Source organism: Apiospora hydei, assembly GCF_038363865.1.
Source record: "Apiospora hydei strain CBS 114990 chromosome Unknown utg000008l_segment0_segment0, whole genome shotgun sequence".
NCBI lineage: Eukaryota > Fungi > Ascomycota > Sordariomycetes > Amphisphaeriales > Apiosporaceae > Apiospora > Apiospora hydei.
The window spans coordinates 3091420-3106981 of record NW_027117367.1 but is presented as its reverse complement, the minus strand read 5'-3'; the positions used below and the strand labels follow the sequence as shown (position 1 = coordinate 3106981).

The 15562-nt window shown below is 53.2% G+C and overlaps 4 protein-coding genes across 4 annotated transcripts; 1 reads left to right on the top strand and 3 right to left on the bottom strand.

The window, feature by feature from the left end:
* Window positions 1-1554: 1554 nt before the first annotated feature.
* Window positions 1555-2076, bottom strand: PG997_011532 (uncharacterized protein; the record flags this gene model as incomplete). Its single annotated transcript, XM_066815847.1, has 1 exon — window positions 1555-2076. The coding sequence occupies one exon, from the start codon at window positions 2074-2076 to the stop codon at window positions 1555-1557; it is 522 nt and encodes a 173-aa protein (XP_066665137.1).
* A 1430-nt stretch (window positions 2077-3506) lies between these two features.
* PG997_011531 (uncharacterized protein) lies at window positions 3507-4954 on the bottom strand (the record flags this gene model as incomplete). The annotated part of the gene is given in 2 exon segments (XM_066815846.1): window positions 3507-4603; window positions 4621-4954. 2 exon segments carry the CDS (start codon window positions 4952-4954, stop codon window positions 3507-3509), a joined length of 1431 nt encoding a protein of 476 aa, XP_066665136.1.
* A 1963-nt stretch (window positions 4955-6917) lies between these two features.
* PG997_011530 (protein kinase domain-containing protein) lies at window positions 6918-9311 on the bottom strand (the record flags this gene model as incomplete). Its single annotated transcript, XM_066815845.1, has 3 exons — window positions 6918-8778; window positions 8850-9118; window positions 9186-9311. The coding sequence occupies 3 exons, from the start codon at window positions 9309-9311 to the stop codon at window positions 6918-6920; spliced, it is 2256 nt and encodes a 751-aa protein (XP_066665135.1).
* Window positions 9312-13061: 3750 nt separating this feature from the next.
* On the top strand, window positions 13062-15419 carry PG997_011529 (Alpha-dioxygenase 1; the record flags this gene model as incomplete). Its single annotated transcript, XM_066815844.1, has 1 exon — window positions 13062-15419. One exon carries the CDS (start codon window positions 13062-13064, stop codon window positions 15417-15419), a length of 2358 nt encoding a protein of 785 aa, XP_066665134.1.
* Between the last annotated feature and the right edge of the window lie 143 nt (window positions 15420-15562).

Sequence of the window (15562 nt, the reverse complement as noted above, 5' to 3'; positions counted from 1 at the left end):
AACGGGAACATCGACTACTACCCCACTAGGACCGGGATTTCAGAAAGCAGCAAGTCAAGCTTCGGGAGACGACGAAAAGGCTCATGTGGCGGACGAGTTCGCGACCAGTGGCAGTTCGGAATCTGAAATCGAAAAGGGAATGTCATCAGTCCGCTTTGAGGATACGTTGGGCAGTGATGAGACAGAAAGCAACGGTGAAGGCCAAAAAGAAGTTAAAATCCACAAGGAGCTCCACCTAGAGGCAAAAGGAAAGACTGATGAAACACCAGAGGCACAAGGCAGTACAACGCCATCAATACGCTTCCATGATGCCCTGGGCAGGAAGTTCTCCTTCCCCTTTCATCTATGTCGGACTTGGGCGGTGAGTGCCATTGAACGAAACTTCGAGAGCTAATCAGGCTCCGATTTCCCCATGACGATGTGATGGGATATCATGTCCGAGCCGGACACTATGACCTGCTAGGGCCCGATGGGGAGGTGATTCTCCCGCAAGTATGGGAAAAGGCCATCCACAAGGCCACCCAGCCGGGCTGGGCAGTCACGATGCATATGTGGCCGATAGAGACGGAGCCGGTCAGAGAGTCCTCTACTTCAACGACGATGAAGCGGCCTTCAACTCCAGAAGGCTCAGCTGGAATAATAGAGACTGCGCGATCGCAAGGGATGAGTAAACGTATCATTTTGGGACATGCTGAAAAATATTTGGTGGCGGGGAAAACCAAGACCAGTGGCGAATTGCCATTTGAGTAAAACGCCATGCCCGGATTGCTTCTGGTTGATATGGGTGCATGAGGCCTATTGGCAATATTATCAGCCATTGGGGTTTCCCATTATTACGATGAATTTAAGAAGTGAATTGCAGTAATGACTTGTTCTTTTACTGTTATTGTTTTTGGTGTGCATGGTGTCTGGGGGATCTGGAGCGCAGCAATTCACTGCCTTGTTTGGCACCAATTAGCAACTCGGGGATCTATTCCCAGCATCACGTGGCCATCACGCAGCACTCACGCCACGATATATAAAGTAGGTAAGTAAGTACATTGGTATCTGCTGGAGATTATTTGGCAGCTGATTTCCATAGTCTTCCGGTTAGGTCTTATTGTCGTGCTTACTTCAAGGATCTCACCAAAAGGCAACCTATTCCACTCCATCACCCAACAGATCGTTAACAAGTCAAGATCTTGACTTGGGTGGGAATTATTATATCATCTCCCCAATCTAGAACCATTCAACCACCAGGTCCGATCATCAAGAAACACAGATGTAATATCGTTTTGCATTCCGGTAAGAAGCTTCCATAAAGTCCTTATCCTACGTTCATTTTGATATCACACCATGAATATCACCCAAGCCCATAGCACTGCACCTTCCGTTTCCTAAATTGCCATATTTGTTCATCTTTTCCCAAGCCAACCTAGACACATTCCTTCCCTACCACTAACTTCATTCTTTCTTTTTTAGGGCCAAAACGGGAGATCAAACACAAGCCCATCGTTACCTCTTGTGACTTGAGTAGGTATGCAATATGCCCTTCACGATTTACTGCACTCCATCTCAGAGTTGCAGCGTAATAACCCAGTCTACCAGTCCCCTAATCATGAAGAATACCAACGAGACCACGAACGTGCCCGAGTCCAAGGACGAGGCCAAGAATGGCGGCCCCTGCATCCTCTGCGGCAAGCAGACGGAGCGAACTGCTTCACCTGCGGCGAAGACTTCGTCTGCAGCTGGTCCTGCAACGACGCCGACAACCTGCTCGCCGTCCACAACCCCGCCTGCGACAAGCACAAAGAGACCTCGGCCGACGACCTCCTGCAGTCCATCGGCAGTGACCGCCTCCCCGTCCGCCCCCAAACCATCAAGGACTTCGGCTTCGACCGCTGCCTCGTGATCGAGGACCAGTCCCGGCTCATGGGCACCTACCGCACCCTCGTCACCACCTTTGGCGTCCGGGCCCCCAAGCTGCACGACTGGCAGGTGGCCGGAGAGTTGCAGCCCAACATCTCCAAGCTCTTCGACGGCAAGAGAGCCCAAAACAGTGTTCCCGCTGTGTACCTCGACTGGTTCAAGACGCATTACGTCTTTGATGGCGGCATTCACGGCTCTGGCGGCAGTACTCAAACTGAGGAGACCGGAGACTTCTGGCCCAACCTGCGAGGTCGCCTGGATCGAGCCTTCTTCTGAATGCCATATGATGGCAACTTAGAGACCACAGCGATCCCAAGTTGGAGACACGGACATGAGGGAACATTGAGCAATGGGAAATTTCGGGGCGTGACAAGGAATTCTACATAGTCCAGCAAGCAAGGGATGCGAATTGAGATTGACATTCATGAATTGGGATACCACTGCATCTGCTTGATTGATGCTGACCTACGTGACATGCAAGTGAAATGTGCCAGTGAAACAACACTTCCAGTACGAAACATATACTACCAATTGATAAAAACTGCCGAATGTTTCCCCGGCAAGAGTGAGACCGTATCATATCTAGATCTTCTCATGGGTTGTTTTGACTTTGACACAGAAGTAACCTGGCCTCAGGGCGGAGTGCAGGTGGTTTAAACGTCCGAGTTCTGTTTGCTGGCCTGTTGACCCTCTTCGAGGTGGGCAAAACATATTATCTGCGCGGTGTTGGTAATAATCAAGCAACAGAAAGATGCAATATCTGACTAGTTCTTCGATCATGTATTTGGTATTCAGATCATCGCTGTGCTTGAGGGGTAGATTGTGGCGCCCTTGCTTGCCAACTGGGCCGCGTCCGTCCGTAGCCAGGCTGTATCCTGAGCACCAATGCTGCTGTACGAAATGTGACACAATAATCGTCCAGACCGCCCGTGAATACCTATCCGACGCCCTTGAGGCCCTTTCCTGGCTGGAACATCTTAGTGAGCAAAAGACCGCCGAATAAGTTGAATATTCAATTAGAACCGAGCAGCTTCGGACAGCAAGCAGGCGCGCAACATGCTTGGCATTCCCAAGGTCAACGGTAGGCACTCTCCGCCTGCAACAATTTCGCCTGAGCTAGAAGATTCAGCCAGGCCTCCTCGTACCTCAAGGTACGCGTTAGTCGGCCAACGGCGCCAGAAACTCTGATGTTAGAGGCGCGTTGCTTCGATGCGTGCGTAGGAAAATGATTGTTCACTTACCCTTGGACAAGGAAGGCCCTGGACTAGCCAGATTTTGTACCACAAGACTTACATTTCGATCTGCTGCCACCGTCGTATAATACTTGAACTGAGTAGCCGCGCACGGGACTGCTCGAATAAACACTAGAAACGCAATGATTATTTGGTACCGTTGTGTCGTTTATCCGTTGTTATTCCGTGGTTGATCCTTGGTGGTGACATCGGTCACTTGGCACTTTATTGATTTCGGCAGTGGGTCACGTTTGGTCACACGTACCCAGACAGTCCAGTCACAAGATTAGGAAAGGGCTATTCACTTCGGACACTTCAAGACTAATAGCCAGGTAGGCGCTGTACGGTGATTGAATGCAGCATTGATTAGTCCCCAAGAGCGCTGCGCATCTTGGTTTTCACTTCCGCTATTTGCGCCGTCACTTGTTGGCTGATGTAGTCTTGTATGGAATCTGACATGTTTTCCTTTAGCCAGTCCGCCATGTAGTCCTTCATTGTATCTCCCATACTGCTCTTCATCCAGTCCTCCACCTCATCACCAATATCTGGCACCTGCTTCCCGAGCTTCTCGCACTCCTCGTCCAGCTCGCCAGTGTGAACCAGTATAGACTCGACGGCCTCCTCTGTTTCACCTTGACGATTCTCCAGTACGCCGTGGCTCTCCTCCAGCTCGCCCTGGCGTCCCTCGAGCTCCTTGTTTCGCTTCTGGAGTGTTTTGATATCCTTCTGTAACTGCTCGATTAGTCGCTGTTGCCGCTCAAGCTGCAATTGCAAGCGACTCTCGAAGAAATTCAGATCCGGTCCCAGATTTGTAGGGTGATGTCGCGATATCTTCTTTACCATCTGCTTATGCATCTGCCCCTTCCTTGGATGTCGAAATATCCGTTTCGGTGGATGCAAATCGAGATGCAAATCGATGTCTTCGCTGCCGCAGTGTAGGAGACGTTTGCTGGTCATCGGCCTGTACTCTCCGCCATCGGAATCGTCATACGCTGGCGGAGCACAGCCGATTGCAGCGTCTAGTTTCCCGCTCGACTGATGTCCCTCGCTCGGACTTTCCTCGTACTTAGGCGGAGAATCTCGATAACGCGAGGGAGTGTCGAAAGCAACCGTGGCGGCGTCCGATTCGGTCGTGGCATCCGATGCGGTTGCGTTTACGGCTGCCGTTGCGGCATCTTGGTCTTCTGGCGTGTAAACAACGCCACCCTTGCCACGGTAGAGACCGCGCAGATTCACCATGCGCTCAAACGCATGGCGCTCGGTTGCCGTCAAAGTCGGAAATTGACGAACAGCCTGTTCGAAGTTGCGGAATTTCTTCATCGGCAAGACGTTGTGCGGCATGTATAGCGAGAATAACGAAGCGGTGGCAAGCGAAGAGACTGACGCGAACAATCGTCGCGCAGGGCTGTCGGGGGCCTCATGGAGACTGAAGTCGGTAGGCACGACGAGCTGGGCATGGAGGCCTGGGTGCAGCTGGAACTGGAGGCGCGTGACAAGCGAGCGCCGCCCAGTCGCTCGAGGACGCGATCGAGGTAAGGCGGCGGTGTTCGCTCATTCGTATCGCTCGTGTCGCAAGCTGTGTTCCTTAACGAGATGATGCGATCGGGTGTAATCTGCAGATAAATCGTGACTTTGGTGGAGGTACTGTCGGTGACGGCGATGGGAATACTGAGACGAAAGAGGACCGACGTGGACGGCTTGTGGACGACATCAAGTTTCAAGGAGTGGTCAACGAATTCCACGCCGTCAGCGCCGTCATTGTCTTCACGCACAGCAAAAACCGACTGCGTAAAACGCGTCTCGTCACTCGACATATTCGCTCGCGTCAAACCTGCTAGATGAGTAGCAAACAGGGGGCTACGACGGGGCGAATACTTACCAGGAGGTCGCGATCATGACTTTGCGCTGCTTCTAGTTCTGCACACACGGCTCACAACAACCAGATGAGTTCCGACGGGATCCCGACCCTACTCGAGGGGCGTTGGGGACTTGCGCGAGCAGTAGAATGACCGGGGCGACGGGTGACAGGTCCAGACAGGAAGCAAGCCGCAAAGCGAGCAACGAGTTGAACGAGTTCCGACGGGATCCCAATCCTACTCGCGCAGAGTCGGCCAAGCCTCCAGGAGCAGTAGAATGGCCGGGGCGCCGGGTGACAGATCCTTGAGTTGTTCGCGCGCGCGCACAAAACTAGAGAAGAACAAGTCGAAAAAATCGAAGAACGACGTCGCGATGGTAGAGAAAGATGGTGGAGATGGATGGAAATGGATGAATTGATGGTTGGATGGAGATGGTGATGGAGACGGATCGGGTCGAAAGTTGATGGTTGATGATTGACGAAAGCAAAAGACGGAGTTGGCAGGTTAGAATTGAATCGGGTCTGCAACGAGATGACTAAGAAATAAAGATGGCTGGTTAGTGGGGCGGCAGATGGGATTGGGGAGGTGGGGCGGCGGGGCATTTGACTAACCCAGTGATTATCCTGAAAAAACGCGTCCGTGTGCTCTGTCATAAATGACCTTGCGACAAGTTATCGAGTTGAAGTAAATTGTGAGTTGAATAATAAGTAAATGTTCGCTTTACGTTATTCCGGTGTCGTTTGGAGTGGAAAAATCCAGAGACGAGATTACAAGGTAATGGGAATTGGAATAACCAGTGGTCAAGGAAGGTAAGTACAATCGGTCGGCAGTGGGCTAGTTGGTTGCAGTGGCCTAGCTGGTTGGTAGGTAGTGGGATAGCTGACTGGGAGCATGCTGGTTAGCACAATTCTGGCTAAAACCTGACATTGAGATGACCGTTACTGGAAGTTAGGAAAAAAGGGCCACCAGAGCCGCCTTCTGTTGCCGCCCGCACCACCACGCGTAAAACTCAAAGGAATACATCGGCTGGAATGAATATGACTTACCGCTTTGTTTCTTCCTATTCTGTGTTATTTTGTCTGGTTCAGGTCCCGTCAATGTGCATGTGGCGGAGAAGTGGTTGCGCTTGGTTTTGTAGTGAACGAGAATCCAGGTGTCGTAGACCCCAGCGCCGCAACCAAGGAATCCAAATATACCAATGCGACACGAATGCGCCACACGCCCACGTCTATTCTTGACTGCAGTCGCGTGGTAGAGATTGAAAACCCAAAGCCCCAATTGACAGGCTTCGGAAGACCATATTCGGTGGGAGTTCACAGTACATACAGCTTCGAAGATGTCTACGGGTTTAAAAATCGCGGTTTCGCTCGCCGAGTGACTTTTACCCGCACCTTGACGCAGTGGTTTCCAACACGGATCCGAGGCCTAACGTGGACCTGCTGCGGCTACCGATGAGATTTTGGGTCTTGATTCACAAGGCGTTACGGCAGCATCGGGACAGCGGGTAATGTACCGTGCTTGGGTTGCGTACGACTTACTTGTGCGACCTCGCTGCTGGAAGTCAAATGTGAGGTCTTGAATGACATAACCAGTATACGGGCGGCCAGCGGCCATCCGATTGAGACGCGATGTTGTAGCTCTTCTTAGGTATAATTATCTATTATGCATGCCTGAAATCAAATGCAATAATGCCGCCCAGTTCGTAAAAGGTCTCCGACAAGCCATAGAAATCAACAGCAACCCAGGCTTTGTCACCTGCCATTTTGCTCAATCGAGTCCACACGCATCCAGACATTTCCGACCCCGAAGGCAATGTAGTCCTGCCCGGTTTGATGAGAAAAGTCTAAAAGCAAACGTAAAGGCGAATTCCTAGAGCTCGTTCCAGGAAGGTTGGCTACACTTGACCATAAGGTCCGCTACCTCAACACGTGAGAACTTCCCGTTGCCCATCCTCGCCCACACAAGAGTAGTACTTGCCCTGCGGCTCTCGCTTGCGCAGTTCCTGTAGGTAATGGTCGTCGTCCAAGCAGTGATGTCCGCCCGAGAAGCATTTGGGGCAGATGTCGTAGTAAACAGCAATGAGGCAGCGACCGCAATGATAGTAATGGTCCGCCGTCGGTGCCTGGCACCGGCGACAGCGTATGTTGATCGGCCAAGCCACCATGTCGTCCTCTGCCGGCGTATCCTCGTCGCCGACACTGAGCTCGCTGACCCTCGGTGTCTCGTTACCCTCAGCGGGCGAGGGAAACTCCTCCAAGATCTTCCAGGCGGGCGGACGGTCTTCCGGCTTCTCGGCTCTGCATAGGGCAATGACCCGGTTCATGAACGGCGGCGCCTTGCTGGGGTCTAGCGATGGCAGCCGAGTGTTGGAAGCAATGCAGTACTCATCCTCTGGCGCCTCAATGTCGTCATTTCCACATACCATGGATCGATAGACAGCCTCTTCGTTTGCCGCTATGCACCAAAGTATCAGCCCCAGTTGGTAAATGTCCGTCGCGGGCTGCACCGGGATAGCGGACGCCGCATCGTCGCCGGAGTCTCCTTGGTCTTGGCATTCGGGTGGGATCGAGAGGTCTTGAAGGTCGTCGGCATAAGTGAAAGACTTCCGGAAGCTGTTCAGGAAAACGACGTTGTCATGTTCATCAACGTACAGACCATTCCTCAGGAATCTGCCCAAGGACCCATGCTTGTAGTCCAAACCGTGAAGGTCGGATATGCCTTGGACGATTTGGCGACACCATCGTTCGCGGCGGGCCCAGTCGACGAGCTTCCCGTGTTGCTTTGCACGAGAGATGACGTCCAGCAGTGGACCCAGTGATGGGTTTCGGCATAGGAACCCGCTGATTCTCCCATCGTCGTCCTCGACTAGACCAATAAGGGACCGGAACCCGTTGTTCCCACGCAAAGCGTATAGGATTCTCAGGGCATATAGTTCTTCGTCCATATGGTCTTCCCTCGCATTGAACCTAACCTCGATTGCCCAGCCTGAAGACTTGAGCTTGGCTTGGATTCGGATCGCTTCATACTTCCATGAAATCGGGCTGTGGATTAGCTCGCGCTCTTTGTACCTTGGGCAGTTCATATGGTTGGCCTTGGATGATATATGTTGTAGGTACTGTTGCGTTTTGAACCGCTGGCGTGGTTTGTGGTCGACTATGAAGTTACCTTGTCGATGACCCAGGAACATATCGATTTGAGCATCCTGTGGCAAGGCCTTACGGCCGTGAAGGAACTTATCCAGGGCGTTCAGCAGTGTGGCAGGCGGCTCGTATGCCTTCCTATATCCGATGCTTGCTGGTTTCGCTCTCAGCGCAGGCCAATAGGCGGAGTCCCTGTTGACTTCCATGTGCAGCGTGACGCGGGTGAATTGACGCCGGCGGAGAATCAACAGGGTGTACGTGACATCACGATGATTCATGGACTGTGATATCTCTTGGGAGTCATAGAAGATCAACGGGGCCCTATCCATGGTGTATGTCTCTGGCATGAAGTTGGGAGAGCATTCCAGAGAAGTAGCCGGGCCGGGCTGTTGAGAAGACGTGCTGTACTGTTCCAAACTTGTGGAGGATGCTTCACTATATCGGTTGCCCTGTGACACATCTCCGTCTGGCCAAACCACCTCGAAGGGCGATTTGGGGAGCGCAGTCTGGCCCAGTCTGGTGATGGACTCAGCCGAAGTCCCTGGTTCCGTGTTCGTGTTGGAAAGGTCGACACGAACGTCGCCCACAGAGACCGGACCCTGCGGCGTACCTTTGGCCTGGTCGGATCGGAAGTAGTTTGACCTAGAATTGGAACATCTTAATGGACGCCATCCTGGATCATACAGGTTCAAACCAGGGTGGTAACTACTTACGCTGACAGTGCGAGGAGCAATAATTCCTGTTCTTTAGAAAGCGTCTCCTTGAGTTTGCTGACCTTCTTTTGGTGGCGTACCCAGGCTGCTTTGATGACTCGACTTGATGGATCCTTCTCTCCATCCAATATATCGGTCTCCAAGACCTTGCACAGGTCTTCTGCACCGCTTACATTGCGAGCTATGGCGTATACCATGAACTGACTGGCTTGTCCACGAGAGTCCTTTCTGATGGCAGTGAGGAGCGACTGCATGTGGTGGAGGTACTCCTGGATAAACGAGGTTCAGATGATTGCACATGTTTGGATGACGCCAAGGGAACTTCGGCTGCCTTACCGTGAGGGCCTTGATCTCCGCCGGTGCCTCTTTCCACTGCTGCGCAATGCGGCGTGCGCCTTCCACAGTCTTATCAACCACCTTCACGAGCGTTGCGACACTGGCTACAAGACCGATAGGCTCCATCGTGAGCCACAGTTTGGTGTTCTCACTTCATCATCTTTGGATCGATCACATAGGGGCGGGGTAAGGACATAATCTGGGATTGGGAGATCCAAGAACCTGGACGCGGGCATACAGGCTTATTGCCGCCTTCGACAGGCTGGTGGCGAACCATGGCGACCAATCAGATATCCCTGTTGGGTGCCTATTCATCGAAACGCCCGGTGCGCGAGTGACATTGTCATAGCCACCCACATAGCCCCAAGACGAAAATGCTATCGGCTATCAACCGTTACACAGCATGACACCTCCCCTTTTCCCTCTTCAATGCCCCAAGCGGTGAATGCAAATGCATGTTGTGGGGTTTCGCATGCCTGGAGTTTGCAACTGACCGCGAATGCGACTGTGAGACGGGTATCCTCTTTTGTTTACACGACGTGTGTGGGATGCTTGTGTTGGAGCTGCAAGGGGCGTTCTCACCCTGGTGCAGCCCATATCCGAGTTACTTGATGGAGGATGTAATGACAGAAGGTGGCTCCCGGAAATAAGATGCAGTTAGTCGAAAATTGCTCTATTAGAGACAATTTGAAAGTTTGATGGCGATATCATGACGCAGTGCATCTTCCAACGAAGTGGTCGGCTATCCTTCTTCATTGACGGAACCCCAGCGGGACGAGGTAAAGACTCGATACTTTGAAAACCAGCTGATTGGTAATAGACAAACACAGTCAACTTTAAAACAAATGCATTTCCTCAATGGGCATTCCGAAGAGACTTGTCAATCCTATTGGTCACTAGAGTGCGCTGTCGGCTCGCATGTCGCATGTATGAGTGGAACTGTACAAACGTCATCTTCGCCGAGTCGTTGACAAGATAAGATGTCTGCATAGCTACTGTTCAAATCATTCGGGACAGAGCCGAGTTCACCGACAGCAGTCCGGAAGAGCAGTTTAATGTGGTGTCCGAGACAGTACGTACGTAATGGGCAATATTCCAGAATATCAACATGCGACAATCGTGGACTGTCGCGTGCATGGGGAGAGTCCTGCCAATCATGTAGAAGGTGCGTTTGGATTACTGATCGTCAATGATTTCATGAACCCCGCATGATTAGATTAATTTAAGGTGACTTTCCCGATAAGGAGCTCTCGCGAGGTGTGCATAGGCATGCTGGCTTTCCCTAAGATCAACCGGGAGCGTCGATTTCGTTATCTCGAGATCTCTGGGTTAGGAACGTTGGCGTTGCATGAAATGAGTCCAGGGGGGCCATGGCCAATCAGATCTGAGAGTTGGCTAATACTGCCTTGATCAACTTGTCATGTCCAAGACCGTAAGGTCAATTCAAATGGATTAATGGGACGGGAGAAGAGGAATATGAGAGGCCTCACTTCTTCACCGAGACTGCCATTAAGCGCCGTGAAAGTGCCCATGAGAATAGCCTGAGAGACTTGTTTGATGGTCATTGGCGTCACTAATGCGAGTTGTAGCAAACTGCATTTGGGTGTGGTAGCACGGTGCGCCTCGGATTAAGGATACTGTCACGGCACTACGTCACGAGGCATTGCTGAGGTTGAGAGTCTGCCTGATGCCTGCCTGGAGAAAGTGGATTGTCAGCCTGACTGCTGCCTGGACAAAATTGTCCTGCCGCTCCGGCAGTTGCCTACAACCACCAGTCTTTTTTTTCTTTTTTTTTTTTTTTTTTTTCAAATCCCCGATCTCTTGGACATGTATTCTTTGCTGTGATCAATGCGCTCTTATTGGTGGCCCTACATATCAACTAATACTTGATGCGCACAGTCATGTTATGGCTTTGGAGGAAAAATCAGGTCTGGCGATAAACAATTGATACTGGCATGCCAATACAGATGAGTCTTGTTTTGAATTTTTAGAGACGTTAACAGTTGTCGTCCTCTAATTCCAAAATCTTATACGAAATGAGACGGAGGCCACTGAAATGTACTGGAATTAAGGGGACACATGAGAGCATTGAGCCCATCATGGAGAGACTGAAATGTTCACATGGCAACACCCAGAACCCAGCGGCTAAAGCGCTTACGGGATCAGTCTTCGAGTAACCGCTTCTCATGACAATTCATCACGTGCCTGCTTTGGGTCACGACTTTGCGTTTCCGAGTACAAATGCATTGCATTGTTAGTTGGTGCGTGCCTTGAAACTCTCTGCTGGGTTAGGTGACTTGCAGCCCAAATTAAGTTTCTGCGCGGGCTTTGTGATGCATCAATATTTTACCCCTGGATTCAACCCCTGAAAGTCTATCTCTACTCTAGAATCATATATCCGCCTGAGCTGTTATGTAATACTTGCGCATATTCTGTCCTCGTTTCGCTGAGCTACAAGGCAAGACTCAATGTCCATCTCTTTGCCACAGGCCAATCCCCGTGTCTAGATTTCAAATTACCTACCATGCTATTGGGGCTTAAAGAGACATGATCGTATGAAAACCAGACGTATATCTTATTCACGAATGAGTCGGCTTCTGATTGGTTTGATGCAATCATCAGACATTGAAAGCATCTGATGTTGTTCAACTGACTCAGCTCCCATACTCTTAAGGCGGTGGCTTAAGTATTGCACTATACTGTTTGGTCGCTTGTGGCGCTCAAGAATAGACCCTCCTCATGTTGACTCGTTTGCGTTAAGGCCAGACGCCCGATAACACAAAAATAGCATGCTTCTGCATCATGTGCTCTAAGCCTACCAAGCTAATGACTGCCCTGCAACTCAACTTCGCATCTGCGAACTCTTTTGACTAGCGGACTTGAACCAACATGGTGTGATATGCGACGCATTGCAATGCGCGTTGGTCCCTTTTCTTTGGTGAGAGTGGTGCCTCCGCTAGTGAGATTACATCATGGCCATGTCAGCTCGTTTAGGTGCTTGGGGGCGAGACAAAATTCGGAGAGCCGACTTCCAGACCTCCGCCAATGGCTGCCGAGACGGCTTTTCGATACTTACCGTCTTGCCGACAGATCGGTCCATTGGAAGACCGACACAGGGTCCCTCGTTCCCACGGATAATATACGACACGCAGCGCTATGGGGTGCTATTGCGAACCACCGAAAAGTCGAGCCGCATACCAACCCATCGCGTCCGCTGCAATCAATCACCGTTGCACCCCTGCAACGCTAGTACGTGGGTGCATTTCAGCTGCCGGGCGGTCCCCAGTGATGTCTGCCCACAGGGCTGACTGCCCTCAAGCCCAATCATCACTGATGCCGAGCTCTACCCGCTTCGCCAAAGCGTTGCTCACTTGCAGCAATTGTTCCGTGAGTATTGCAATTGGCCCAGAATTGCTCCGTGGGTCCCTGCCGGTGAGCCCGTTTCCCGCGTCGCTACTGGTCGTCTTACGCCCCCAAACCCGCCGCAGCGAGTGAGACTAAGCCGGACCCCTGCCCGGCCGGGCTTGGGAGAAGCGGAAATAGAAAAAAAAAAAATGAAAGAATCACAGCTGCACGCCATCGCAAACAGTTCGCTAAACGCCTTGGGCGCAGTTCATGAAGGCTGAGGCTTGGCCTCGAGCCACTTTCGGTCTGCAGTGCAGGTGCCTGTCAGAATCGCACCTCGGCACGATGAGCCCCCTTTGCAAGCCTTATTTCATATACCGTTCAAATCCCCACTCGCGAAGATGAGACTTCCCCGTAACCCTCCACAGTCTCCCCAGACATCTGGCTGATAAACGGTCTACCGTAAGATTTCATGCCCCTCATACTACTTATGCACTTTCTGACAAGACGGCCAGAAGGGAACATATCGCTATGCGCTCTACCAGTATTCCCGCTGTGCTGGTGGCCTGCTTGTCAGCCACATCGGCAAGCCAATGCCCCTACAATAGGGTTCGTTCATCAGAACCTGTCCTCAAAATTAACAAATCGGACCCTTGCGTAGCGACACACAACCATTTCGTGTCCTGGTTCCGCGGGATCGTCCACAAGGACGAAAGCGGCTCACTACCCAACATCTTCAAGAACGGCACTATCCCGGACGAGAAGAAGCTCACGTTCGACCACCTGGTGGACTACATCCAGCTGCCCGAGTCCGCTCCCGAAGCCCGGACCGGCCCGCCACCGCGCGACTCAACGAAGGAGCCGCGGAACGTCTCCTCCCATGAGGAGGCGCAGCGCGTGTTCGAACACCTCCCCTACGAAATCGACCCCAGCTGCACCGCCAACAAGTCCTGGTGGTGGTACCGCACGTACGACGGCTCCTGCAACTGGCTGAAGCAGGGCGAGTGGAACGAGGGCGCCATCGGGACGAAACGCGAGCGCGACTACAAGCAGTACGCCTACGCCGACGGCGTCTCGAAGCCCCGGGAGGGGCCCAATGCGCGGGCGGTCAGCAATGCATTCTTCAAGCGCAAGGAGGCCATCTACTACGAGCACACGCCGTTCCTCTTGGGACTGATCGAGTTCATCATGCACGATGTGACGTACTCGCTCGACTCCACCACGGAGTACGTCGAGGTCCCCATGCCGGAAGATGAAGAGACTTACCCCCTAAACACCACGTTCAAGGTCTGGAGAACTGCGCCTATGCCGGATACTGGTACCTCGAAGGATAACCCTCGTGAGAATGTCAACATGGCTACCACCTGGCTCGACATGTCGGCGCTTTACGGCAGCACGCCGGACGTCGCCCATGCCCTCCGCTCGCACAAGGGCGGCAAGCTGCTAACCCAGGAGCTCCAAGCGCGTGGCACCAGCGGCAAGGCATCCTATCTCCCGTACAACAAGATGAACGTCACCACCCGCACGCGCCCCGGCGTCGACCCCACCAAGCTCTTCGCCGGCGGCGACCCGCGCACCAACGAGGACTGGATGATGCTGGGCGTGCACACGCTGTTCCTGCGGGACCACAACCGCGTCTGCGACCTGCTGGCCACGAAACACCCCGAGTACGACGACGAGCAGCTCTACCAGACCGCGCGCATGGTCATGGGGGCCAAGTACATGATGATCGCTAACTCGTACCAGATGGCGTACTGGACCGACGAGATGCCGTGGCCCAACGACGACGGCTTCCCGCTGTACCGGCAGATGCTCGACGAGGACCCCATCGACATCAGCCCCGCCACCACGTACCCCTGGCCCCTCGTCACCAAGGGCGGCAAGCCCATGGTCGTCTCGGTCGAGATGGCGGTCGTCTACCGCTTCCACGAGTTCATCATCCCAAGCTTCCCGATCAAGGACGCCGGCAATGCGACGCTGTGGGAGCAGGACCTCTTCGCCACGGGCTTCGACTCGGCCGGCTTCGTCGATGCGGGGCTCGAGAACATCGTGCGGGGGATGCTGGCGACGCACATCCCCAACTTCAAGTCGGGCGTCGACGAGAGCTTCCGGAGCGCGGGCCGGTACCGCGGCCGGCCCTTCGACCTCGCGACCTGGAGCATCGTCCACGAGCGCGAGCAGGGCCTCCCGACCTTCAACCAGTACTTCCTCGCCTACAACGAGCAGGACCCGGCCATCGAGGTGCCGATCCGCGACACCTTCGAGGCCTTCTCCTCGGACCCCGAGACCGTCGCGAACCTGAAGCGGCTCTACAAACACCCCGACGACGTCGACCTGGTGGTCGGCTGCCAGCTCGACGAGGAGAACTTCCCAGGCACGACGGTGCCCAAGGCGTCCCTCATCATCAGCCTTTTCAGTCTGTTCGGCATGGGCAACTCGGACCGCTTCTCGATCGGGTACGCCATGATGCGCTGCTTCCTCGTCGACAAGCCGTGGGACTGCCACCCGAGCAACGCGCTGGAAGACCTGATCTGGGAGCGGCGCGACGTGCTGGGGTTCCCCGACTTCCGGTTCCTGAGCACGTTCTGGCTCAAGGAGATGGACATCGAGGCGCACGGCGCCAACCTGCTCTGGCGCCTCATCACCGAGAACTCGGAGATCAAGTGCGTGCAAAAGAAGCCGCTGTTCCCCATGGACCCGGAGTCCAACCCAGTCTTGTGCGCGTTGCCGAAGGAGCCGTTCGATCTGCCGGGCGTGGTTGTGACGGCGTTGGCGGGGGCTAAGCACCTCTGGAAGCGCGACGCGACGAAGTTCGTCTCGTCGCTAGTGCCTGGGCTCGGGCTTATTGGGTACCTACGTCGCAGGAGGAGGACGGCCGGTGCCCGTTGAGGTCCATGCTCGGTGATGTTTCTTTTTCCTCTGGGGTTCTGGGTTATGTGAGTATATTGGATGAACGGACATGCAAATGACGAGAGTGTATACTGAGGTATGATTTACGAATTTGGGTGGCCTTATGCTGGTTTCATTTGGTT